The 27,834-nt window shown below is 38.5% G+C and overlaps 2 protein-coding genes across 2 annotated transcripts; both read right to left on the bottom strand.

Moving 5' to 3' along the window:
* Positions 1-887: 887 nt before the first annotated feature.
* On the bottom strand, positions 888-11,470 carry herpud1 (homocysteine-inducible, endoplasmic reticulum stress-inducible, ubiquitin-like domain member 1). The gene is made up of 8 exons (XM_067501542.1): positions 11,324-11,470; positions 9,426-9,503; positions 6,571-6,648; positions 5,586-5,776; positions 5,171-5,281; positions 4,701-5,072; positions 2,898-3,012; positions 888-2,640 (listed from the first exon to the last, which is right to left on the bottom strand). Exons 1-8 carry the CDS (start codon positions 11,468-11,470, stop codon positions 2,452-2,454), a joined length of 1,281 nt encoding a protein of 426 aa, XP_067357643.1. The 3' UTR covers positions 888-2,451.
* slc12a3 (solute carrier family 12 member 3) lies at positions 11,443-27,834 on the bottom strand. Its single transcript, XM_067501540.1, has 26 exons — positions 27,388-27,834; positions 27,029-27,163; positions 25,834-25,909; positions 25,636-25,731; positions 25,163-25,302; positions 24,952-25,062; positions 23,637-23,748; positions 23,352-23,482; positions 23,156-23,240; positions 21,020-21,180; positions 20,513-20,620; positions 20,205-20,328; positions 19,324-19,425; positions 18,989-19,144; positions 18,807-18,906; positions 18,540-18,651; positions 18,270-18,407; positions 16,258-16,364; positions 15,998-16,080; positions 15,770-15,847; positions 15,516-15,614; positions 15,291-15,402; positions 14,454-14,540; positions 14,021-14,159; positions 13,791-13,858; positions 11,443-13,526 (listed from the first exon to the last, which is right to left on the bottom strand). Exons 1-26 carry the CDS (start codon positions 27,667-27,669, stop codon positions 13,385-13,387), a joined length of 3,084 nt encoding a protein of 1,027 aa, XP_067357641.1. The 5' UTR covers positions 27,670-27,834; the 3' UTR covers positions 11,443-13,384.

The raw sequence follows: 27,834 nt of genomic DNA, 5'->3' as shown, positions 1-27,834 counted from the left end.
TTCAAGATACAATGTGTTCTGTAAAAGCCACTCTCTACGCGTCCTTTCTTTCATTTTGAGACATTCCAAATTGTTATTTGTGCAGGGGCAATGTAGAACTACTCAATATGCAGAATGACTAATTTTTAGAATGATATATTGTATCAATAAACTACAATTATAGCTAATGATGAATTAATGAGATCACCTTTCATTCCTGCAGCTGATAAAGGTAGGCTGAATTTTAATTCTCTTGTATATTTTTTTCTCAAGGTTTACGTCTAGATTAACCTAGTTCATAATTCATTTGTTGGTTATATTTTGTATTATTTAATGAATCTGAGAAGGAATGATAGCTGTCAAATAAATTCAGTTAAGTACAAATAACTAAGAGGTACCTCTGAAATCCATTATACTCTGTATAAATATAGAACAGAAACTCAAACTAACCGTGATATATTTTTTTCAGCAGCAGATCGTAGTTACTAAAATACTCTTTTCTCATTTAGATATAGAGCAACTAGCAAAATACTGCACAATTTTATAAAATTGGCTCCCTGCCACCCTAATTAGGATAAGTGGTTAAGATAATGAATTAATGGATGATTTACTATAGATGCATGGGAGAATGGGATGTTTGTGTTCAATTTACATAACTTCTGTTTGAGTACTGTATATATAGTGTGTACATTTATTACACATGAAGGCCTCTACGTCTCCTTGCTTCAATATCCTGGTCAGGAAACAAATATTAATACTAATTCTCACAAACACCGTACTGTAGGTACATTTTCTGTTTATCACTTATATTAGCTATGATGCCAAAGAATCAAAATTTGTTACATTTGTACTGGGGTCAGTTCCCCACGTGAGTTCATGTGTGTCCAACAATGATAACAACTTCATGCTTTAAAACATTAAAGCAAAGATTATTTATTGCATCCATTATTGCAAGTCCTCCTGGTACACACATTTCATTCTGTAACATTCATGAATAAGCAATTCACACAGAAAGACAAACTTAAGGAACTCTTCAAGTCTTCAAGACAACATTTGCATTGCAGGAAGAGGGTCATTCCCATTCTCTTCCCCCACTCAGATCAATGAAACATGTACTAATTCAAATGATATAATAAATGCAAAACAGATCAGGACTCAAGTAGCTCATCAACAGAATTGTGATGATTTGTGTGAAATAATCTTTATCTGCATTTAAGAAAAAAGCTCTCCATCAACATGATGAAATATAAATACTTAAAACATGACAAATGAAGAATGGACAGTTTTAACATGCTGCATTAAGTTTATAATTTGCAATATTAACTGACTAACCAGTGGCAACAACAACAAAAAAAAGCAAAGTGGGTGCAAAATAAATACTAGGTGCCACACTATGCCAACTGAGATATTATTTTGCATTCTATGGGAATATCAATATTTATTTTAAATTAAAACACACTGATCTGATGTTTAACCTGTTTAATCTTACTGGAAAAACTTAACTGAAAATTCAAACTTCTAGTTTCATCTAGAAAAAAAAAAACCTCTACATCTTGTAGGCATTATATTTATATTAGAATTCTTCACATGAAGAATAACCACCACAGATCTTCTATTTGTAAAGAAGCTTGCATAAGATACATATAAAGTGCTTTGTATACATATATTTACAAAATGTTCTAAAGTAGAAAGGCCAAATTCATTTAACTTCAAAGTTATCATAAAATATGGTATGTTTCATCCATTAGTCTGTCCACCTGTTATATTTTTCAACATGTATGCTGCTCTATATTCAGCTATAATTCATTTGGCCTTTCTTTCCTTCCATAAACATAAAGCATGTCTGAAAGTAAAAAAAAACAAAAAAGAAACAAAACAAAAAAACTACTCCTGACTTTTACAGCTTTAATCAAACCCATCCATCCATGTATTGTTAGTTTATTGAAAAAATAAAAATGTGTCTGATTCAAGTAGCCATAATGAGTTTTTCATGGTGTAAACTAATTATGAATCTGTTAATATTCTTATGAAATGGGGATTTCACACCCTGCTCAAACATAAAAGCTAAGAACCTAAGGGTCCAACATAAGAATAATATGATGGGCTGTTTTTTTTTTTTAAACCTTCTGCTGCCACCTACTGTTGAATGTAACAATTCCCACTGCTGCACCATGCAGTGTGGGCTACTGGGCCAACAAGTAATAACAAGAAAGGAACTGTTTAAAATGCCACCACCTTAAAAGCTGTGGAATGGCTCTGTCTGGCTGGTGATTCATTATTTTTTTGGAAGTACAGTTTTAGCCTGCGTTGGCAGCTCCCTGTTGATACACATATTTCTGTTTATTTTTCTTTAGTTTACGGCTCTATGCATATTCCTTGTTCTTTCAAGCACGTCTCAAACTACATCTGCAGAGATTATTGTATCGTACTGGGGAAAAAAAAAAAACTGCTATGTGTCTGTCAATTATCTGGTCAGTTGGCCATAGCCTGTTGAATCTCAGGTATGAGAGATGAGAAGAAGGTTTTCAAGAAAACCCAAGCTGTCCACATGATGGACACATTGTGAGGTGGGACTAAAACTGCTGTCATTGGTTCTTGTCCATCAGACCCATCTGCAGCTGCTGCAGCAGCAGCTTCCTCCCTTTGTGCATCAGTGTCGACCTGAAAAGTCAAGACACAATATAATCATAAATATTATAAAACCCTGATTTCAATGACCGACTGATCAAGCTACAGCAGTATACTTAATCTTACTTTGTATAGATTTTATAGCAGTATCCTAGTACATTTAAAAGGGACATGCAGGTTTTGCATCTGACTTAAACAGGTCTCAAATCCCCAGTGATATAAGAATGATTTTGCTAGAGATTTAGTAAAATGAAGTGGATCAGATACTAATCTGGGATATAGTTTCTTACTGGATTGGGTGGTGGGTTTCGGTTCTCGTTGTGCTGGTTGCGCTGAACCTCAGGGGGCTGCAAATGGTTTGGTCCTTGGGCTTGTCTTCTGAAGGGAAACCAGCCTGCAGTGTGTCTTTTTAAAATAAAATAAAAAAAAAACAGATGAGAAAATAAGTTCTTGGGATGCTTTGATGATTTGGTAGTTTAATGGTGGGGACAGGCTACAATACATCCTTCCTGGAGAGAAGTAGCAAGGCCATTTTCAGATGTCCATTTGGTCAACTAACAGCCCACAAACAATACAGTATGATAACTAACAACCACTCTAAATAGCCATTATGTACACACGTATTCATCTGCATTCTAAATTTGGATGTTAGTATTTTGATCTCACCTATTCTGCATTTCTTCACATGAGTAACTTGTAAACATCCACTTATCTGTTAAGCAGGATCAGGCTCATTTCATAAGGCACTTAAGAGACCAAACAATTCTGGGCACTACCTATAATGCCCAATAATCCACTTTCTGAAATTGTCCTTTATTCGCAAACCATATTTGGCCAAGTTTACCTTTAACAAAAAGTGTGGCACAACAAAATCTTTTGTACTAATATGAAGCTCTGGTATAACAGGTTTCACAGGTGTAGATGCCAAAGGCTTCTCAAACATTATGTATGTACACACAATTAGAAACTTCTTTGTTGAAACAACAAAGTGATAAGATTGCTAGTACACTCCTCTTTCAGCTGGTTTTACACTGACACTTCAAAATAGGCTGTTATTTAATAACTATACACAGATTGATTTTAGTGGACAACTTGGACAACCCTGTCTGCTTTTACATGCTTGTGCTGCTTTAAGTTATTAATTTGGGGAACTGTTGTCAAAGCTGGGTAAGATACACACAGTAGACCTAAAGGTGCAGTGTGTAAGATTTCCTGGTATCTAACAGAGGTTACAGTATTCCTCCAATGCTATGCAACTGTCAACAGCTGCCATCAGTAGAAACATGTCCAGTGATGAGATGTTTTATTCTATATTTTTTTTATATTTTAATTAGATTGCAGGACAGCATTACTCAAGAGTCCACCCAGAAAGGACATTGAGCTACCAAAAGGGGCAGCCTCAAGAGAAAAAGAGCTGATTAGCACCCCTCCAAAGTCATCAAAGAGAGTTAACAGATATTTTTATTTTTACATTGTAGTTATTTTATTATTCTAGTCTGCATGTATATATGGCCATGGCCATGTTCTAGCTTAAACTACCAAACAACAAAGTGCAATTAGGTTGATTGTTACTCTAAATTACCTTTACTGCATAAAGTGGTCAACTTTGGTATCACCCTAAAAACCATGGTCCCTCGTCAAAGCTTTCCATCTAGGATTGGCAACAAGTTTTTTTTTCTTTTGGTGGTTTAAATCTTCACTTCTTTGACAAGGATTCATGCCCTGTTCTTAAGGCGAACCTCCCTTTCTAAGGATTTTGGTATTTAAACTCATCTTCTTTTTTTCCGTTGCTATAGCATCCGCATTACTGAATTCAAACTGCTTCTTCAATTAAAAATACCAAAATCCCACTCTAGAGCCAGTGTTTGACTTGTCTGTTCTGGACTACTGTGAAAGAAATGGCATTGCAATATGGAGCCTCTGTGAGAGACTGTGTAGATACACAATGGTTACTGCTGTTATACTCACAGCTGCTGCTGTACAAGGAAAACATTAATAGATTATTTAACTTTTGCTAACAAATTACTATAAACCTCACACACTGCAAGCATTTAAGTTTTTCATAGTTATCAAAGCAAACAGTTTGTACGTACAGGTACATAAGGAGCAGGGTACTCAAAACCAGCAGAAAGCGACTCAAGCTGGAGTAATGGTACACAATCATCAGCAGAACACCAAATCTTGCAGCGGAATACACCCAGTCTAGCCAATCACGTTCTGCATCCTCCTCATCCTCCATTACAGGCCCGCCCTGTGCGTTCATCCTCATGTTCTCGTTAGCATCTCCTGGGTTGATGAAAGCTCCATCCTGCGCTGGGTTCTGATTTCCTGGCAGGTTGTTGATGGGGTTCTGATTGGCTAAGGGGGCTGGAACAGGTACTTGGGGTGCAGGAACAGGAGCGCACTGGCCAATGGTTGTAGCTGGTGCAGATGCTGTTGTGCCTGCTGCTGCCAAAGCTGCATGGCTGAAACCAATAGAAACATTAGAAACTACTAAGACAGAGTCCTGACTCATAACAAGGGAACAGTAGTACGAATTTAAACTGTATAAACAAAAACTCACTATTGCATGTAGTATTGTCGAGCGTAGATATGCTGGAGCCACAGCAGCTGTTGAGGACTGTACAGGGAGAAGTTAGGAAAAGCTGGCTGGGTCATCTGTGGTGCTCCAGGCCTGAAGTAGAAACATACAGATTATTAATCGTTTTACAATGTAACACTAACATAATGGCGATATAAATATTTGCAGATGCAATTCATGGCTGTGTAACTGCAATGGTCCTCTTTTATTTTCCTAAACACTTGGTGATGTTGCATGTTAAATGACTACCACATTGTCAGATAAATAAAGTTTGTAAATTTTGACTTAATGGATTCTTTCCACCCCCAAAGGACTGATTTATTTTAGTACTAATAAAAATATTTGTCATTACTAAAAACAATTTAACATATACATAAGATCTTTAATTAAGGCTTACACTGCAGTAGCAGGCCAGGCAGGAGTCGCTGTTGGGGATGCTGGGGCCTGTGAGTGAGCTGGAGTATCAGATGAGGGAGAGGTCTGCCTCCTCTGCCTCATCTCTGGAATGCTGGGAGTCTGGACTGTGGGTAAACCCAACATTGCTGAGGATCTTTCAAGGTAAGGATGTATCCGCTCTGTCTCTTTGGTCTGTAAAGATAAGAGGAGCTTGAAAGGGTTATAAATCAAGCAATGTCTGGCAAACAATACTTCAACAAAGCCACTGTGTAACTTAGAGTTAGCTGTTTTATTGCAATGCATGTGCAACCATATGGAGGCTTTGCCGCATTAGGCTAAGCAAAATGGGGCACCTGAAAGTGTTGTTGAGTTATCTTTAGCTACTTTTGATCTTGAAACTGTAGCTGAGTTCTGAAGGATGACGGCTGACGTGAAACGGTTGCACTCTGTGGTGGGATGGTAATGAGGCAGGAAGGTGAAGAAGTACAGCTGTTAGTTTCCAAACTAAACCTACTGCCTGCAACTCCAGACATCCAGGGATCTGATATTTCCGCTCAACTTTATTAAAGGATTTTGACAATTTGATAGATGGTATATGACCAAGTCAAAACTTGTTTATTTTTGACTGAAAATAGCCTAAAACTAAAGTCAGAGCAATTAAGTTTAAAGAAAGCAGATGAGTAAATGCTATATTGTTGACGTTGATTAGAAATTAGGAAAATGCAGCCAAAATTTTAGTGTGAACACAGATCTTAACTAAACGTAGGTAAAAGATTTTATTTTAGTTATAAATTAAGTCCTAATATTAAATATATTAGGAAAGTAATATGTAAAATAAAGCGAATATGCAAATCTAATTCGTCAATTGACAAGTAATGAAAATATTCTGCTGACTGGAGAACATACTGAAACCAACTCTCTTGCTTAGACTGACTTACATGTGGCATTTAGTTGAAAAAATGTGAAAAATCATCATCACTTCTCACCTTAGGTCTAGCTCCGAGGGGTCCTTGAGGTGGATTCTTGCAAGTGCACACCAGGTGTAGTGTGGTAATGGAGTCAGTCTGATGGCGGTGAGATAAATGCCCAATTAGAAAAGCTACATGGCAGAATACACACATACTAATAAATGTCTGTAACCAGCCTGACATGGACAAAAAAAGGGTGCAGAGGACAAGAAAAAGAGGAACTGCATGTCCCTTAATCCCCCAGAGACAATAAATTCCAGGTCATGCTGACAGCCAAATGTTTTTGGAGCTGTATCTCAATCTCATTTGCATTTATCATAAACTGAAAGGTTGGTGAGAGGAAAACAGGCTATATCCAACTTTTTACACAGTTTTTTGACAGTGTAACAACAATAGGCTGCCAGTTTGAAGATTCAACTTGTTATGTGTTTTTTTACGAAACTGAATCATGGTCATTTTCATTTGTTTTTTTTTTCCAACAACAGCAAAAAACAACAAAAATGAAAATAAATAAATAACAGAACCTTCATGTCAAATTAAAAACAGAACTCTACATAAGTGAAATAGCTTAAAAACATAACACTGAATGTAAATAAGTGTTCACCCCTTTTTAAGTACCCGATTTACTTCCAACCCTGATCCAGCCATCAATTGCAAGAGTTATCAACTTTTAATGTTCAGTGAAGTTTTGGACAATCTGTTCTTAAGCACATTCACGTTCACTTGCAAACAGACAAACCTTTTAAAGGCGATCTTACTCGTATCTGATGGTCCAACAATTACTTCATTCCGCAAATTGTTGCATTGCTAAGAGTGCAGGACAACTGGGGCTTGTTTGCTTACAAACTCCACTAGGTCTTTAAACTGAGCCTTTTTCTCATAAATGTCGGAAGCCACTTCTTTCAACTCATATGGAAGCTTAGAAACAATAGCCCACATATTGGATGCAAGATTAAGCTCTTCCGTATATTCCAAATCTACAATCGTGTTTACACATCTGGTTATGAAAAGAGCAAATGAGCTAAACGCTTCACCATCCTCAGCCTTAATTGTTTGCCTACTTAAGGCCTTTCCCATGTAGGCTACTGATAGCTTATATTCATTGCCAAAACTCCTTTAAAAGCTTCCTGGCCTTTTGAAATCCTTGGCTTGGTTCCATATGAAAGCAACTTCGCACCACCTCCCTAGGTTGTTCACTTGTGTACCGCTCTAAGAGGTAGAGGTCATCTGTCATCCCCAGTTTTACTCTCCAACCCACGTTCAAAGGCTTTGATGAAGAGTCTTCAGTCTAGAAGATCTCCACTAAAGTTAAGAACCATTTGAGGAGGTACAGTATAAAACCTGTCGTGTTTATCCAGAATTTCGGTGGTATCGTTCTGACACTAATTATCCTTAAATGAAGCATGTTGAGCCTTTAACATTAGGAACTGGTCAACAGCACTTGCTTGGAAATCACAGTGGCGAGTCTCCACCTTTAGACTCCCACTGTATCCAACGCCGAAACACCCCATAACAGGTCTATCTATTTCTTCCTCACTCTGTGCAACCGCATTGACAAGTACTTTATTCCCTGCATTTGTCGTTTGTGTCTGAGCTTGAAGTTGTCATTGCCGATGTTTGAATCACATGAAGCCTGCTTGTTTCCTTAAGACTTAAATTTGACGTTAGCAGCTGTAAGATCAACGTTCATTTCCAGTTGTTCTTTCTTTGCTCTTATCTTCGCTTCTTGCACCCTAAGCCTAGCTTCTTGCTGTTCCATTTCTGCCTTAAGTCTAGCTTCTTGCTCCTCTAGAGTGTGTCTTTGGCTTCTGCCTTTGTTAATAAGGTTGCTCTTTCTAGTACAACCCTAAGACATACCTTTGAAGCTGAAGATGCTACAGAGCAAACAGTGATTGTTTGGGATTTCCTAGATCTTCATGAGGAAGCCACAGACACACTGTCTTCAGGACTTCCATTGTCATTTGCTTTTTTTGCTTCCTTAACGTGCTGATGTGCCTCTTTAATCCACTGGACAACATCATCTCAAAATGCTCTGAATGAACTTGCTATTGGCTCAAACCAGCCTTGCTGATCGTTATTCATATCCTTTTTGGATTTAGGCTTATGGAATAATTCTTTGACTGAAGTATTTATATCACAAAACTCGCCGAACAGTTGGTTGAACCACTCTTCCATGCAGCAGTTATCCCCTAGTAAACAGCGTATCTTGTTATTTTGTTTTGCCAGCTGTTCCAACTTGACCTTTCTTGTGTTTATCAGACTTTGCAAAGAATTCTCCATGGCTTTAAGACTTGGCTTTGCCTGTCGTTTTTCCACATTAGCTGGATCATTTTCTCCTTCCATTATTCACTGAGTAGAAATCCAAGCGTTTAGTCCGAGATGGTTTCTTACTGATGTAGAGGCGATCTTAATCGTATGTGATGGTCCAACAAATACAACGATCTCCGGAGTGTAGTAAGACGAACATTGAACATTTATTGTATTTGCTTCTCAACTTATAACAGACTAATGTTACATGCAAGTTTATGAACAGTAATCTCACAAACATGTTCACAAACAGTTTCATTAAACAAGTTTCTCAAAGTAAGGCTAAATTGACAGAACCCGTTTCTGAAAGTATAGGTAAACCCACAGAACACTTTTCCCAAAGTAAGGTTGAATCCACAGAGCAATCACCCTCCACAGCCACACACTGAACCTTTCAAACTACACAGGAAAACTAAGGCAATGATCAATGCCATATGATGTCACTAGTGACATCATTAGTACACCTAAATGTTTACCTCCTAATCCAATTAACCTTACAGGACACAACATAAACAACAAACAGAGGAATCCCTGGTTGGCTCATACAAACCTATTATGATGCATACCTGTTTAATGATATCTTTAATGTGTAGATGGTCAAGCAGCAGTTTACCAGCATAGATCAGTCTTTGGTCACTCACAGCCTGAGGAAAAAGGACATTTTGTTAATTAGACATTTATAATAAAGAAACAAGCCATTTAATAATATTTCTGCAGTTGACACATGAAGATGATGATGATTATTCTTATTATCATCATTATTATTTTACAGCTAGTTATAGTCACAGCTGCTTTGTGGAAAATGTAAACCAACTGTTGTATAAAAATAAGACTAGTGCATCTTTATGGTTGTATTAATACAAGGCCGTTACTTTTGAGTGGACCGCCAAGATAGCTAAATGGTTAAGGGCGACTTCACCAATTTTCAACTTGCTTTCTATGGCTTTAGTTTAGGGTGTAAATGTACATTAAAGCTTTTAAACTTCCCTCTGACTTCTGTATATCAAAATATTTCTCTACTTCTAATGTCTAATGTCATCTGGAGGAGTTTTTTAGCTAGGAGTTCAGATGATGTCATTTAGATCACCTCTGGAAAAGCAGGTTGAACATTACAAACTTCATAGTAAGGGTACTGCGATAACATAATCAGAATTGAAGGTTCCTCCAAATTAATGTCATCTGGAGGCATTTTTAGCTAGAAGTAGAGAGTTATTTTAATACGGGGAAGTCAAAGGGAAATTTATTGGCATTTATTTACATGTATTACCCAAACTAGAACCATAAGAGGCAAATTCAAAAACAGTGAGACATCCTTTAAGAGGCAAGCCACATAACTTGCTAAGGACCCTTTTTGCATGTCATAAGAACCCCACCCCTCAAGTTTCCTGTTTGCTCTCTTTAGTTATGTCTAATAATGGCAGAAATTCCATTATAAAAGACATAACTAAAAAAGATTACTTGAGGCCTAAATATATAGTAACTTCTCTGAACAAAACTCTATCAAACAAACTTAAATCAACTTAGAAACAGATCAGTCTTTATTTGCCAATTTAAAAATTGCCAAATTAATATTTAATGTGCATGCATGGTGGTAAATGTGACAAGAAACAGTTTGTTTTATTTATTCTATGCATTTGATCTAATGCATTTGTTTGCTTTTTGAACAGTCTAAACAAATTATTTTACATTTTAAACCATTATCATTATTTCATTAGGTAACATTTCCATCCATGTATTTAATTCTTACATTACCTTTACTGCCACTCCTTTGTCTTTATAAAAACAAATGGCTAAATATGACTTAACTTTACAGTAAAACTTTTCACTAAAACCACTAAAACTAAAACCAAGACGACTTAGAGTCCCCACCTCATCTCTGCACCCTCCATCCTACTATCAAAGGTCTTCCTCTGAGTCTCTTTCACTTTAGCTGCAGCCTGGATGGAACATTTGGACTTGCAAAGGCGCAGTCTTTCAGGGAGGATGAAACTTGGCACTCACTCATATGTTTATGATTTTTGCTACTTCGCTATTCTCTGACACCAATGGGTGCAGCTCACTTTCGCGTTAAGCTCTGATAACATCAAACAGCTGCACTGTACCACTGTTATACAAATAAATTAATCAATAGTGCGAAACTAACACCAACATGTTATCCAAATAGAAGTCCATGCCAAACACAACCATATGAAACTACACTGGAGTTCTCAGACGAAATCTGTTTCAGATTTCAGGGAAGCAAAAATATTTAATTACTTTCAAAAGGGACCCAAACCACTCGTGATTCTTGTTTAGCGTTTGTTTAGGCCCACTCACATAGACTATCATACAAAAACAGGGGAAGAGCTGACAGCTGTTCACTGGCAGCTTGCTCGTATCATGACATTCCAGAACACAGCCCCGAGATAACTAGTTCCGCTTACATTCACCCGCCAGCTAACTTCTCCTTTTCGTAAGAGCTTACCGGTTTGTTGGGGTAGACAGTCGACAAGTGCATTTTTAGGTCCTTTACAGTCCAGTTCAGACAAACACCTTCAACGATTTGGTCTTCTTGAGCCTGGTTGGGGGTTTTTATGAAAAGGGAAATTGTGTTTTCCTGAGAATCGTCCATCTTTCTTCTCTTTTACTCGTTGTAGTCTGGCGCTTCGGATGCTACTGTTTGCTCACAACGAATACAGTTTAAAAAATAATAGTTTATTAAAGTCTTCGAGATAAAGTTTTTAACAAGGGCTAAGAAAAGCGACACAATCCGTCACGTTTTCTTGTTCAGAGAAACTCCAGAAGTGTCTTTCAGCTGCCTGTCATACGGGTCTTTAACTGAGAGAAACGGTGTTTCCAAACACACTGTGGCCGATTCTGATTGGCTACGTCCTCTAGCGCTCAGACGTGGAAGCTTGAGGAATCGACGCCACGTGAGCATGCGCAAGTACTGACTGTGAAGATCTTTTATTCAAAACCCGGATATGAAGTCGCTCACTCTGGTGCCATTTTTTTTTTTTTTTGTCAACTTCTCAAATACAAATAAACACAAATGCCTTACAGATCAGGCAGTACAACAAGAAAAAAGTAATAGATAAGTGCATTTTTAGTCCTTACACTACTACACTAGTACGTGGGTATTGAACTTTGAATTTTAGTTAAATTGATTGGCTCCGTAACGTTTTTCAGTGCAACGTTTACCGTTCCTGAAAACTAAACAGAGTGAGAGCTCTTTAATTTAATGTATGCAATAACAAATTTCACTCACCGCCAAACTGTATTCATTGAAGTTACATCAGTCATGTTACATCAGCTCGAAACGAACTTCCAGTAGCTACCGCACACACAGGCAATTGATTTTTTGAGTATGATTATGAACTCAGAAAAGGAAGTGTTATTGTAGATTTGTAAATCATATAGAACATGTAGTACATCACATATAACACACTGAATTACTTTTGGATAATAAAAGTTATCATAGTTATTTGACAGATAATAGGTAGCAGTTAATAACAAGAGAATGTGTGAACCGGACACATTTTTTACACAACAAAAACATACATCCCATATATTGTGATTGTACATTGTTGCATGTCATAAGCTGCTAATATACATGTGAACTGTCTGACATATGGCAGATTTAACTAGTATGTCAAATGTCCTTTATCAAAGGTCAAAGATCAGGGTCCGTTGAAGGAGAAAACCTGTGGGGCTGATAAGACTTGAGGGTTTGGAAGAAGCTTTATCAGGCCAGGTGCTGTGATACAGTCTGGAAGCTATAACCTGCAGTTCTCAGCCATGCAAACAAAGACACACCAAACAGAATAAACTACATGTTTATTCTGCATTTTTTGAAAACTTATCGGTCAACAACTATAGATGAACTTAACAACATTAAAAAAATGTCTATAAGTAACAATTAAACATGTGGTACTGCTCAGAGTCAGTACAGCTTAATGATTAAAGTTAGAGCTGGGACAGTTGGAGTGAGTTAACAGTGCAGAACTTTGGTAAATATACAGCACTGCCCCACCACACACACACACACACACACACACACACACACACACACACACACACCCATATGTTTACATGGTACATGGCCACACACCATTTAGCAGCTATCAGTCCAGTGTTTGTACAAGCATTTCATAATACATGTTATATAAACAGTATATAATAGCAATTTAAATGAATTGTTGTCATAATTTCTGCTGCAAATTTAAGAACGAAAATAGAACATTTTACGGTCCGGTAGTTGGAGGATGATGCCAGAAGAATGACGGCATCAATTTTGATTATATTTTTTTTTAAAAATGCAAAGTTCCAAAAGCAATTCACTTCAGTAGTATGAATAAACCCATAAAATATGTATATTGTGATTTTCAATTAAAAAGCAACAGCATAATATGAACTGTAATCACACATAACAGGATTACGTACAGTAATTATCGGTAATCATCAAGATATTCTTGTGTGCAAATTAAGATATAAATGAAGAATAACAGCTTGCTTCATCATTAGTTCAATAGACTTCATTAGACTTTCACTGGCAGTAGAAGGTGAGAACGTTTTCCTGGTTTCCTCTGACAAATAGGACTGGAGGTCTCAGATCACGTGACATGAAATCCAGCCACGCCATGTAGAGTGCACTTGGACAAACTCCCCTCCTCCCCACTGGCATGGTGCTGTCAGGAGACATATTACACAGGCACAGAAAATCCCATTTAAAGAGGTGGAAACAAATGTGTAAAAAGGGTTAAAGATGTAATGGTCAAGTACTTGATCTCTGTTAAAAAATGCTGGATAAGCCCAGAGTCAAAAGTGATTTTAGTTTGGCTGGAATGGTGTGTTTAAACCATGTAATTACAAGGATACTCCTGTTACTTTACATTGTCTGCCTTCTAAGAAGGTAGCAGTACCATGACCTAAATATATAATTTCATACTCACATTACAATCAGAGCAGCTTCTCTGGAATAGTCTTGCAGAACCTCGTTCAGACGGATCTGACGGAGAGTCTAAATTCCAAAGAGAAGTTTATAATTTTGATAGTGGACGATAGAGGAAGTTTGAGATTGATTAATGCTTCTTTGGCTACATCCCAATTCTCTTATTTCATCAACCCTAACCATACTATAGGGTTTAATATGAGTGTGTCTTTCTGTGGGTGCATAAAGGACCTTGGCCTTGTTCTTCTCTAAATCCTGCTCCGTGATCAGCCAGGGCTCCTCCTGTTGTCCTGATGGCCCAGAATCTGAGTCCTGCTTGGGATCTGTATCCAGCCTGAAGCGACCTATCATGTTCTCAAACTGATGAACACTGATAAGACAGATATGAAAGCTTGGTTTAAAATGCTAAGGAAACATTTACAACATTCAAATGAGGATTTTAATGAATTTGTGCAACAGTAATAGATTATTTGGATGTTTATGGTTTTTAAGGGCCATTGTGTTTTAATGTAGTGATTAACTACAGTGTGGCGATTAACCTGCCATGCAAATTTAATTGTCAATTTAAAGCAACAAAACGAGCCGCCACAAACAAACACACAAGAACTGAATGAGGGAATTCTAGGGTTTTGTTTAGCTTCATTATCATTTACAGACTTCTTACTTCGTAGGCTGGGGATTCTGGTAGATGTCAGGAAGCACTTCAACATCATGGAAACCCAGACGGAATTTTTTAATCAGTGCCAGTACCCTGAAATAAAACAATGTTAATCCACACATGTTGACTTGTCATAATAAGAAAACATAAATTATTGATGACTCCATTCCATTTTCTGCAGATATGTTACTTCCAGGCCAAATGGTTACAAATAATGTGAAAGATGTTGTTTGCACTTAAGGAAGGAATTAATCAACAAATCCGAAATGTCCATTAGCCAAATGAAGTTTCATGTGGACTTTTATTCAGGGCAGTTGGACAGAATATAATAAATAAATTATTGATAATGTTGTTTCTGCTGAATATGTAAAAATGCTAGCCATATTAACTTTTTGATATGATAAAAACTGTTTCGTTTACAGCTTGTTTCTGCTGCCCCCAAGTGGTCAAAATGAGCTATTGCATGTTTGAATGCATTAAGAGTCATAGTTTTCAAGCTACAGTATTGAAACATTTTCAAATATTTTTGTACATTATACATTATATACACTAAAACATAATGTCTTAGTTTTAACAGCTGCCGTCAAAGTGTCCCGTGACAGATTACATACTACAAGTCACAGTGCAACAGATTTTTTTTACATCAGTGAACCAAACTCTACGTGAAGTGGACATTTTCACTGATCTCTCAAGTAGTTTGTTTGGAAATGCGTGGAAAAAAAGGAAATGTAGTTTTTGTTTGATTCAGTAACATTATGCTGACAGCTTTTTGGCAAATATCAGAAGTTATGAAGGTGTAAAAACAAAACAGATAAATTACTAGGGGGGTGTTTGGTTGCTTACTCCTCTTTCTGCTGCTCCTTCTTCTCTGCTTCTCCTCCCACAAACACTCGGACTTTACATCTGCCCCAGCGCTTCCTGCGGGTCAACAGGTAGGGCAGCAGCAGGGTCAGGCCTAGTGAAGCACATACACATGCGCACACACACACACATACACACACAGTCATGAGAAGACCTGTGGTAACATTCTTGGCTAAGGCTGAGGAAGTGATAGATAAATATTCAGACCTCCGTCATCAGACAGCCAGTACACGTCGATGGTTTTCTTTCCTTGTTTAGTCTGAAACACTGTACTTGGTTGAGGCTCTGGATCGATGGAAATGGAAGCTGCAAACAATTTATATATAAAAAAATCATAAAATTATAGGATTTATGGGTATTGAAGTTCAAACTTGTTTTATTGGGGAAACTCAGGCAAAGTTTACTCAAAGTGTTTCGATTGTTTCAATTTGAAACAGAAATATGCTCATGTATATACATACATGTAACACTTGTTTGAATGCGGGACTGGGCAGAGGTGGTGTTTAGATTCTCTGATCCTGCATCAAACCCTGGATTGACTGAAATAAACAGAGAAATTTGCAGTTTGCAATTCACTGATTTCCTATTTTGTTGTGTTGATAGATAAACGATAGATGAATGTGGACTGCACTTCCCAACATGCACCTTGTTACCTTCGAGCAGTTTAACATGATGGTGTGATTGCTCACCATGTGACGTCAGTGGACGAGTGATATCCAGTCCCTCCCTCATTCTCAGCACACACACACCATACTGTAGGTCGAATGCATCACTGAAAAACACATATGCTTGGGTAAACAACTATACGAACACATATTCATTCTGTGTCCTGATTAGGGTGTCATTTTATTGCAAATCCAAGACTATAAATCATAGTTCAAATACTAATAGTAATAGTTCAAATGTATAAACACACAGAATAACAAGTATTAATTACAGCTGTACTCACTGGAGTATTCCAATGTAGTTGTGTGCAGCCTGGGGTGTGTCACTGCGCCACCCTTTCTTGAAACCGATCATTAGGACATTTGGCTTAATTCGGCCCAAACCTGCCCCCTGGTGGACAGACATGTCTCATAAGTTCAGCTTCCTCAGGCTCTCTTTGAGAAGTCTGGCTTCTCTGACCATAATGTTTGCAGCTCTGGAGGACTGATCTCACACCGTTGGGTGTTTCTGGGTGTTTCATATGGAATGATATCCACCCACATACTGCACATAACACTCTGATGAGATCCAGAGCAGCAAATCTAATAAAATAAGATAAAGTAATCGGCTGCATAATAAGGTCACGAAATGAAAATAGACTAGTATGTTATAAATGTGTGTAAGAATTGTAAATATTTTTTAATATGTGGTCAATGCACATGGAAACACACATATGCACATAAACACAATATACTACATACACAGCAATGAATCCACAAAGGAAGTGAAGAAAGAAGAATCTAGCATAATTTCATACGATAACAGATTTAAGATAAAAATTAGTTTGCAAATGTTTTAAGAGGAAGGAAAATCATGAAATGTATTTGTGATTTTCATGGACAGCATCTCAAAGAGCAGGAAGAGGGTTTCCGATTGGGGGACCTCAGCAATGCTTGTCTCCTTTTTGCAGATGATGTGGTTCTTTTGGCTCCATCAGGCCATGACGCATGCAGCTAAGTGTGAAGCGATTGGATTCAGAGTCAGCACCTCTAAGTCTGAGGCCTTGGTTCTCTGCACAAAAATACTTGATTGCTCCCTTGTTTGAGGTTGGTAGCGAGGTATTCTCCCAAGAGAATCCGTTTAGGTATCTTGGTTTATTTTGCGAGTAAGCGTACAATAAAGAGTTAGGTTGACAGGCAGATTGGCATGTCAGCAGTAAATATACTGAACTTTTGTGGTGAAAAATGAGCTGGGCCAGAAAGCAATGCACTTCAGAGTCCCCCAGGTCAGTCTACATTTCATCCCCGCAGTATGATTACAACCTTATGGTAGTGACCGAAAGAAGAAGATTGTGAATACAAACAGCCAAAAGAATTTTTTCTCTAGGGTGGCAGGGTTAAGACATCTAGAGAGAGCTGCCACTCCATTGCATTAAAAGGGGCCAGTTGAGGTGGTTTGAGCATCGTTCCAGCCAAATCCAACTGGGAGGAGGCCCCAGGTCAGACCCAGAAAAAAATGGAGAGATTATATATTTTGTCAGAATCTCTCAGACTAAACTAGAAAACCTTGCCAGTGAGAAGGACACCTGGACTACCTTGCTAAACCTGGTGCCACGAAAACTTGAACAAGTGGCAGATAATGGACTGAAGAAATGGATGGAAACACACTCAGACCTGTTTTGGTGAATAAAAATGAAAGTATGTATAACTTTTGATTGTTTAGCAGAAAACTCCACAGGGCACCTTCAGTGGCCTAAAATAGGAATGTTGAAAAGACATTCTTTAACAGTCAAACTGTTGCATTTTTGCGGTAGGACCTTTGCTGAATATCATAACTTATCTCTCCCCCCCTTTTCCTGTCTGCTTTCAACTTGTGTCTATCTAATACATAGGTGGTAAAGCAGCTGTAGCTCAGTGGATAAGTCATCCATTGACCACAGGGTCAGTGGTTTGACTCCCCATCCCTTCTACATGTTAAGGCAAGACACTGAACCCCACGGAAGTTGCTCCTGGTGGGTCACTTGAGCACCTTGCATGGCAGCCATCATTATCAGTGTGTGTGTGTGAATGGGTGAATTAGAAGCAACATTGTTAAAAGCTTTTGATAAAAGCAGTATAAAAGCAGACCATTTACCATTCACAAAGCCAGCAATACCAAAACAAAATCTTGTATAAGAGGCAAATGGTGAGTCAGTTTGTCTACCACAGCCTGCAGACTGAAAATCTAGACTTAACCCCAAAGTTAGCTGAGTTCACTGTTCATTTGATTGAGATAGTTCATTAGGACAGAATAGAGGAGGCAAACTCTATTTCTCACCTGGAGCAGCATGTTCACTCCAGATCTGAGATCTGGAGACACCACTCCTCTGTAGAATGAATGGATCTTCCTTTGGATCAACCAGGCAACATGACCATCACTGGTCGCCTTCTGAACTGCAGTAGGGGAGGACGCATCCTGAAAAATATGTGGTCAGATAGTAAATTACTTTATCTCTAGACGTCAATTTGAACAACATGTATTTTTGAAGCGGAAAGAGTTTTCCAGCCAATCCTGTGAGCTGTGATGCTGGATCTGAGTTGCACTCACTGTGACCACATTGGCGCACATCATGAGACTAAGACCCTTGGTGAAACAGTTTACTAGATCCACCAGAGCTGGTCGGGTGCTAGGAGGACCTGTCAACACCAAACACTGTGGTCTGAAAGAAGAGCACAGAGCAGACATTGAGGAAATCAGGCAACAGCTTTTGCAGATGAGTTGTAGGTAGCTGATACTCATACTTCTCTGAGTCCATACAGTATAAGAAAGCAAACATTCCCTCACTGGTTTACACATGATCACACATTCACTGACCTGTAGTTCTTCACATGGTCCTCCACACTGTTAAGGCCTACACACTGGTTTAGAGCAATGTTGTAAGAGCTCGCCTGGACTGATGAGCCCCAGTTTACATCTAAACACAGAGCAGTAAAGTTAAAAAGCTGCATGGGTGGAGTGGGGTGTGTGTGATTGTGTGTGTGTGTGAGTGAGTTTACCAGGCTTCTTGTAAAGTGTGTATCCCAGAAGGAAAAAGACGACACCAAAGGCAATGAGGGCAGCCCACCAAGTCAGCAGAAACATGATCACTACACAGCACACAGCACCCAGCAATGACAGCCACTTGCTGTAGAACCTGAAGGATGGACGCCAACCTGTGGACCCACACACACACACATGGCAGAACTGTACACACAAATACCTACACAATCTCTGCATCAACCAAGACTTTATATTATATGGGTTTTTTAAATTTCTTATAAGGTATTAATTTATTCACATGTTAATCCATCCATTCATCCATGCATTGATACTTCCTCTCTGCGTCTCTTACCTGGTGAGTTGGTGATGGATGCATGGAAGCAGCTGAAGTTGATGAGAGAGTAGGAGCACAAGAAGAAGTTGGAGATGATGGGAGCGATTGTGTTCAACTCAGCTAGTGGAAAGACAGATCATTTTATTGTGAAGAAGTCACAGGAAATCCAATGCATTTGTCACATCTGTCAATCAAAAATGCATCTACAAAAACAAGACATGTTTATTTGGGGCATGTTTTGCAGGGGAACATAAAGAAACAGTCACAGCTGCCACTTCCTCAGCAAGCCAGCTGCGTCTTGTCATTGCCTCCTGCTGGTGGGAATTATTTTTGACTGCCAATTTATGTTTTTCTTTTTTTTTTCTCCTCAGTTGTATACCTGACAAAGTACCTGCTTCATTTTTAAAATGAAATTTTAAACCATGGCAACAATAGTTATTATTACCAAATCAACTAGGACTGAAATATTGAGGTTCTTTACTTTATTGCACTTTAAAACAGAAATTATAATTTATGTATTTAAATTTAGTAATGATTATTATAGTTATTATTGCTAATTTCTGCATTTTCTTAAGTCCAGTTGGAGGGCTAAAGCATGGACAAATGGGGCCTTGGGCACAGACAGGCAAAAGGTCCTCTATGCATATAACACTTATATAACATTACCCTTTTGCATTACATTACATTACCCTCTTGTTAAAAGAGATTTATGCCAATTGGACTATTTGCCCCCTACATGAATAGTACAGTACTTTGGTTGGTTTTGCCTTTTGCTGTCATTTTGTAATCTCTGTTTGCTCATTTTGTCCGGCCCTTTGTCTCCTATTTCCACTGGACTTTCACTGCTCAAATTCTAACTAACCATCTGTAGTGGTCAGACATTCTCTTAAAAGCCTTACCAATAAGAATAAAGCAGGCAGCGATGATGTATGTCAGTATGTAGCCTCTGATTGGTTCGTTATTCTGGCCATAACCTTTGCCAAAGAAGCCAATGAGAGGGTAGAGTCTGTCCTTACATAGACACTGTCAGGAAAGAAAATGAATGAAGTAAATTTTCCTTTGTCAGTGCAAAGAGAGTAGGGAACAAAAGCCCTGGAACAGGAAGATGGACGAGGTGGTAATAAAATATGTAAAGAATACAATAGTAACTCAAGACAAGTTGTGTGTGTGTGTATATTTGTGTGTGCGTGTGTGTGTGTGTGTATACCTGGAAGACTTTGGGAGCAGACACCAGACAGGCCAAGGCAGAGGACAGTGTTGCTCCAAATATACCAGCAGTGATAAGAGGGGCAAAGGCTGATACCATGCTCATTGACTGTAAACAGAAATGTACTGTTCAGTCATTTAACTCATTTCCTCCACCAGGGGAAACTGAAAAACAGTTTGTTTACAAGGTGATGTGCTCTTAAATAGACTAATTTACTCACATTGAGCTTGAAACACTGATGCAGAGTGACGTTAGCTTCTAACTTTCACAGTTTTAATTTATTTTCTGGCAATGACATACCAGTGTAACACGGCTCTTTAGGCTGACAGCACCCTACTGCATTGTTTCAGAATTCATGTGATAAATTATTTTTTAATAATTTTAACTTATAATATTTTCAACTTTACTCATACACAATTTCCGACAAGGCTTTGTATTGAAGAACAGAGAGGAATGTAAGGAAACATTACAGACATCTTTGGTTTCTGAGCACGTGTTTGTGTTGACCTGATAGTAGTTGATGATGCCGTATTTGCATGTGCCATTATTGATACACTCGCTGAAGTCCCATCCATATTGACAAGCTGTACCAACGCAATTTTCGATTGAAGTGGAAGAAGACAAGGTGTCATTTATACCACCAGATGCATCCCTAACCACACAGGATCCTGAAAGGGAACACACACACACACACACACACACACACACACACACACACACACACACACACACACACACACACACACGCACACACAGTTTTGTTTTTGCTACAAAAATATGAGAATCAGCTTAATGTCTCTGCAGACAGGAGAGTAAATCTGCCATGACAATTAACAAGTTTATCATAAATTAAACAGAAATAAAACATGAACTTGAACAAACTCAAAGTCTGTTGCCTTTTGTGTTTTCTAAGATTTTTGTTCTTTTAGTGTGTAATTTCAAATGTCTCCTTTTTTATTGTAAACACAGCAGACCGGAGCCAGTGTAAAAGAAAACTTGAAAAAGTGAAGTGATTTAACCGTCCTTGAAGACATGAGAAAGTTATGGCTAAAAGTTATCCGAGTTTAACTGGATAGCAGAGCTCAGATGGGTTACATCAACCAGATTAAATCATCTTTGTTTGCAGATTTTTGGAAGATGATGGGTATCAATACAACTGAATCTGTAGCACTTATAGATAGGACTGTCTTACCCAGTACACATCCAATTAAGAAATTACCAAACAAAGAGCAGATGGAAGGTTTTCCATACATTCATGACTATTTAACACTGAAAGCACTCATAACTTATTATTACTGGAAACCTGATAAAATGATATTATGCAATTACCCTGCTGCACCTCAGTGGTTCCCCTTTAAAGGACAAAACTCAGATTCAACAATAAATTGTGTTTACTCACTGTAATTTCTAAACATTGTAAAAAAAACATATCAGTGAGCCACACTGCTGCCTTCGTTGACATGTTTCTGAGTTCATGTGAAAAATGTGACCTCAGTATTTGTTAAGACACAAAAGCGTTCCAAAGATTGGGGAACACCATAACGTTTCTTTTTCATTTCAAAATCTGTCAAAAGTAGGCGTATTCTCCTTCTGTAAGAAACAGTTTGTAAAAACAGGGAAATTTAATGACCACTACACTATATTGGTAAACGAATGCAGCCACAAGGGGGCACAAGCCAGTCTTCTTGTGCCAGTCCCAGGTCTGGATGAATGCAAAAGGTTGTGTCAGGAAGGGCGTCTGACGTAAAACACATGACAAATTAAACATGCAACTCATGACTTCCACACCGAATCTGACTTCCATACCGTATCGGTCGGGGCCCGGGTTGACAATGACCGCCACCGGTCCTGTTGACTTACAGGGTGCCATTGGAGATTTGGGCTACTGTTGGTGGAAGTCAGAGAGTAGGAAGGCGTGTTTGTAGACAGAGAGAAAAGAGGAAAGCCAAGAGTATAGGACTGACAGTTGGGACTTTGAATGTTGGGACTATGACAGGGAAGGCTAGAGAGTTGGTTGGCATGATGCAGAGAAGGAAGGTGGATATACTGTGTGTCCAGGAGACCAGGTGGAAAGGTAGCAAGACATAAAGCTTACGAAGAAGGTTCAAGTTGTTTTACAATAGTGTGGATGTGAACTGAAATAGAATAGGAGTTATCCTGAAAGAGGAGTTTGTAGGGAATGTTTTGGAGGTAAAAGGAGTATCAGACAGGGTCATGAGTGTAAAGCTGGAAGTTCAAGGCTTGATGTTGAACATAATTAGTGGTTATGCCCCACAGGTAGGATGTGAGTTAGAAGAGAAGGAGAAATTCTGGAGGGAGTTAGATGAAGTGATGGAGAGCATCCCCCGAGGTGAGAGAGGTGATTGGGGCAGATTTCAATGGACATGTAGGTGAAAGGAACAGAGGTGATGAGAATGCGATGGAGCTGCCAAGCAGGAGGTCTAAAGTTAAGACCAAAGAGGAGATTTATGGATAGTGTGAGAGAGGACATAAAGTTAGTTGGTGTAAGAGAAGAGGATGCAGAGGACAGGGTTAGATAGAGGCAGATGATTTGCTATGGTGACCCCTGAAAGGGAACAGCCGAAAAAAGGAACAGAAGAAGACACTATATTGGTAAAAGTCAGTCTAAAGAAAAACAATTACCAATTGTAGAAGAGATGATTAGGTAGGAGATAGTGGTCCAGAATATAGCCATCAGTGTTCCTCGTGGAATAGCCACTGTTGGATTCTGGGAAGGAGAGGAAAAACATATAAAAAGAAATGTAATATTCAAAAATGTATGTGCAAGAACAGGATAGTGTTTGGGGAGTAACATAGCAACAGATGCAACCTGACAAACCTTCAGATCACCAGAGATATTAGCTCCTGCCAGGATGCCCGTGGCTGAGGGAAAGAAAATTGAGAACATGCCGAAGAAGCTACCCTCTTTACCACGCCAGCCAGGCACAAAGTTGGTTGCAAAGATAGCCGCTGTTGGAGAAAATAAAAACGGTCAGTTGAATTCACAAGCATTAGACTTATTATTATCACGGAATTTTTATTGGTTATGTTTTACATCATTTGTTGCATATCAAACCACAGCATCACAATCTTTGACTGTTAATTGTTACTTTAAAATAGTCACCTTTGTAACTAAAGAAACCCTTGGATTGTTTATCTGGTGTAGCAGGGATTATTGTTCCAACAATGTAACTGGCAAATGACACCATGATGACCAGGAAGAACAAAACTTGGGCCTGTGGAAGGGAGAACATCCAGTAAACATAGAGTATAGATGCAGACCTTTACATGCACAAATGAGCAAAACTACACATTGACCTGAATATAAGTAAACCCCAAAATAAGTATGTTAATGTTCAATAATATCTTTTCATGGCAAATTTTTCCAGTTTTAGATTTTAAAATAAATGATTCATTGCATGACCATAACAGTTATGCAGAGTTTAGGACATATTTGTAAATGTTATAAGCATTTCTTTCTTTAAAATAAGGGCAGAGAGTGTCTGTCAGTCATACTCTCCTCACCAATCCAAACTAGGTGCTAGTTCAGAACTGGTGCCAGTGCTGGAACTGAGTTGGTTCCAACTCTCGCTACCATAACTGTATGCTATTATGTCACTGTGTTTGTCAGTTTTTTTCCGACCAAAGTTAGTTGAGATGTTTTGGGGGGTATTAAGCAGATGCTACACTAGCTCTGGCATTAACAAAGTTATAGTTCATTTGTTAGTGACCCAAGCAACTGACATACTGTAAGTGGTTCTTGACCCTAGACCAGCAAAGAGTTGGTACTGCTTTCAAAGCGTTTTTTCTTGCCAAAAGTCAATATTTTGGCTTATGAAATGCATTTGGTTCGAGATTGAACACAGGCTCTGAACGGGCACCAGAACAAGCAGGTCCCAGACGGGTCCCAAAGCTGGTTTAGATCACTGTAGTATTGCTGTGGCTCATGTGCACTGTGGAAAAGTCTGGAGAAACATCCATTGTCATATTGTCTTGAGTAATTGTAGGACAGTGCCACATGGCCGGGAGGATGAGAATAAGAAGTTAAAAATGCATAGACCGTCTCTGCTCATTTAACTCTAGGTTGTCACTTTCTAACTTAAGGTGTAGGATTGTTCACCTGGGAGCTTTTTATTCCTCTTTAAAGGTGCTGAACTTTTTTTTATTTTTTTGCCATTTTAAGCTCATGGCCAGGAGAATGTTGTTGGGCTGTGGGGCCCCCAGGAGGCTGATGCTCAGTGGCCTCATCATTTGACCTTTTATGCTCAGTTAGTAGTTGGGTCTGGATTAGTACTGTATGTGTACAGATTCTTGACAGAACCACACAATTGCTTTTGTGAGATGATTACCCAAGCCCATTAGAGAGCTACACACACTCAGGACTGGAAATACATCCAGGTAATAGTTTACTATGGTGTCACATGTTTAGTGCGACTAACCTTGGATTCCCATGCCATACCAGCCATTGAGATGCCTAGTAGGCAGGTGACAGTGATGATGCCAATGATGCGAATGTCATTGGTGCGGTCCACCATGACAGCTCCATTTTCCTGACAAAGAAATTTCAGAGAGATTAAAGAATCTCTGTTTATTGTCTAGTATCACTGTGAAAGGTGGTCTGGATTAATAAGCACACATTATCCTACTCACACGCATGAGGTCTACAACAGTTTCAGCAAAGCCCACCGTGTGCATTGCCACAGCTACAGCATTGGCAAAGGCAAAAATCAGACCAATAGATCCACCCAGCTCTGGACCCAGGCTACGGCTGATCAGGAAGTAGGTCCCACCTGAAGACAAAAGGGGAAGGGAATAGCAAAAGACAGGTATCATGTCCAATGTGCTTATATCATTAGAAATTAAGTTATTAAATCTAGGTTTAAAATGTGTTCATGTTTTAGTCCTTCTTGAAAATGGTTATATGGTTTTAGAAACACAGTGACAACTGATTTTGACCAACAGCTAAAAATGTAAAACATAAATACAACAATATACACTTAGCAGATATCAATACTGTATTGTTCAATTGCATACGCATTCAAAATACTGTATGCACAGTATGTATTACTGTTTCACACATGAACACTGTTGCTGTTGCATGTATTACTCAGACACAGACAGACCTCCTTTGACTTTGCCGTTAGTAGCAATGGCTGATGTGGAGAGACCAGTGATGCCAGTTATACAAGAGGATAGTAGGATAATCACCCAGGTCAGACCTAATGTAGAGACAGTAACAGAAAGACAGAACACGGGAATGAGTCCGACGGCAGACACTTTAACAGAATAAAGCTACTTAGCTTTCTTTAAGTTGGACGTACCTATACCAGCTTGAGCGGTAATCCAAGGCAGCCTCAGGTACAAGATCACTCCCCAGATGTTCAACATGCAACGGATCTACAAACCGACAATTACAATACTAGTTACATCAGTCAGCATCTGAGGTTTACACCATCCTTAATACTACATAGATACTATGAAGTGTTTAAGAATAATCAAGTGCGACTCTAATGTCTATTGTTTCACAGCCTGAACTCTCAGAAAATGACCGCTGAAAGTGGCTGATGACCAGGTCCCTATGACTAAGGTACTGCAATTTAACACAAAAACAAAAAGTAAAACAAGTACACAGAAATGGCCAACTGAAGTGCAGATAATCAAAGGGGGGGTTTGATAGCAGAACATGGTGTAATGGCTGAAAGTTATTGAGTAACACATTTTCACTAGTAATTGTACTATAAGGCCAACAGGTCTTACGAGGAAAAAGTTTTATATGGCTTTCTAAAAACATTAATCATTGCTGTCCAATAAAAGATCAAAGCCACCACTACTGTGTTACACAAGATTAGTTTCAGTATAACTACTTAGAAATGGCATCATAATGAACTGATAATTGCTTTTCTATGACCTAAGGTCATAGCAGACAAACTCCCCATAAACCATGATAATACAACAAATACTAAGAAAGGTACATGTTCTTACCTTTTACTGCATTTCATTTACTTTACTGAAATACTTTTTATTATTCATATTTAACCAGCAGTAAATGAAAGCAAGAAAAGTAAAACAGCATTATAGTTGAGTTTCGAAGGCCTGTAAACTAGAATTTGTTGTTGATTGGTTGGTTTACTTTACAATGGCGCTAATGGGGAGAATACAATTATGATTTTGAGGGTGATATAAAACATCTTAAGCAATAAAGTCATAGAATTAAAAGAAAAGTAAAAAATACTGAGTTCTCAGAATTTCTGATATATTTAGGCAGTAATTCAATCAGTGCAGACACTGATCAGCCTGGAGTTACTGTTGTGGTCGATAGGAGTCAGCTTAAAGACTGAATGGTGGTCATGATGGATAGGTTTCAGAACATTATTATATTGAATATGTTAAATATATGGAGTTTCTCATGTTGGCATTGATGAAAAGGTTTTAATTCCAGCACAGTACTATTTTAATTAGGGTTCTTTAAATTGTGATTTATAGAATGAGTGTTGAAGCTGTCAAAACCCTGCCTACCATGACTCCTTGTACCCAGCCAAAACGAGTAGGCTCAGGTGGTGGCTCCTTTTGTCCATCCTCATCTTCCTCAGAGCTGTCCTCTCCTCCTTTTCCTCCTGTTGTCTCCTCGTACATTGGAGGTTTGGAGTCATCCTAGTCAGATCAAATTCAATCAGACAAAAATCCAAAAATTAAACAGTGGTAAAGATGGAAACACCTATTTTCACGATCAAATACAAAATTCTAATTGTGCCTTCAGATTTTGCAGGTATTACATCACATTGCATTAATATTTTATGCAATTTTACTATTAAAGTTCATTAAACTGGTTCTAAAAGAGAAATAAAACAAGCTGCTAAAAAGCAGAGATTCCTCACCTCTGGGCTGGCATGCAACTGGTACAGAGATGGTCTGAAGCGTCTACGCCTGCCCCAAACCTCTGTATTCGCATAGAAGTCATAGGTTGGTGGTGCATCCAGAGTCTCATAGCCAGTTAGAGCATCAGATCCACGGGATGTTACACTGCTCCCATCACCATAGAACTGATAGTAACCAGACTCATCAAGTCCCGCAGGTGTTGCCTTTCCATTGACTGACACAGGAACTCTGGGTCTGTATGCAGATAAGTGAACACCATCGTTGACTACTGGTAACTCCATTTAAAAAGGCCAATTAGCCCTACTGAATTAATAAAAACTGCAACCACAGCAACACTAAATGAAGTAAGTTGATAAGTACAGTTTAAGTAAAAAAACTTTTTCTTTAACAGCCGATTGATCCTACACAACTCAGTCAGTCAACAAGTCATTCAGTGTGTCAAGGTG

Source organism: Channa argus, chromosome 4 (genome assembly GCF_033026475.1).
Source record: "Channa argus isolate prfri chromosome 4, Channa argus male v1.0, whole genome shotgun sequence".
Classification (NCBI taxonomy): Eukaryota; Metazoa; Chordata; class Actinopteri; order Anabantiformes; family Channidae; genus Channa; species Channa argus.
The sequence above is the reverse complement of the archived record's forward strand: the minus strand, read 5'-3'. Positions and strand labels throughout refer to the sequence as shown.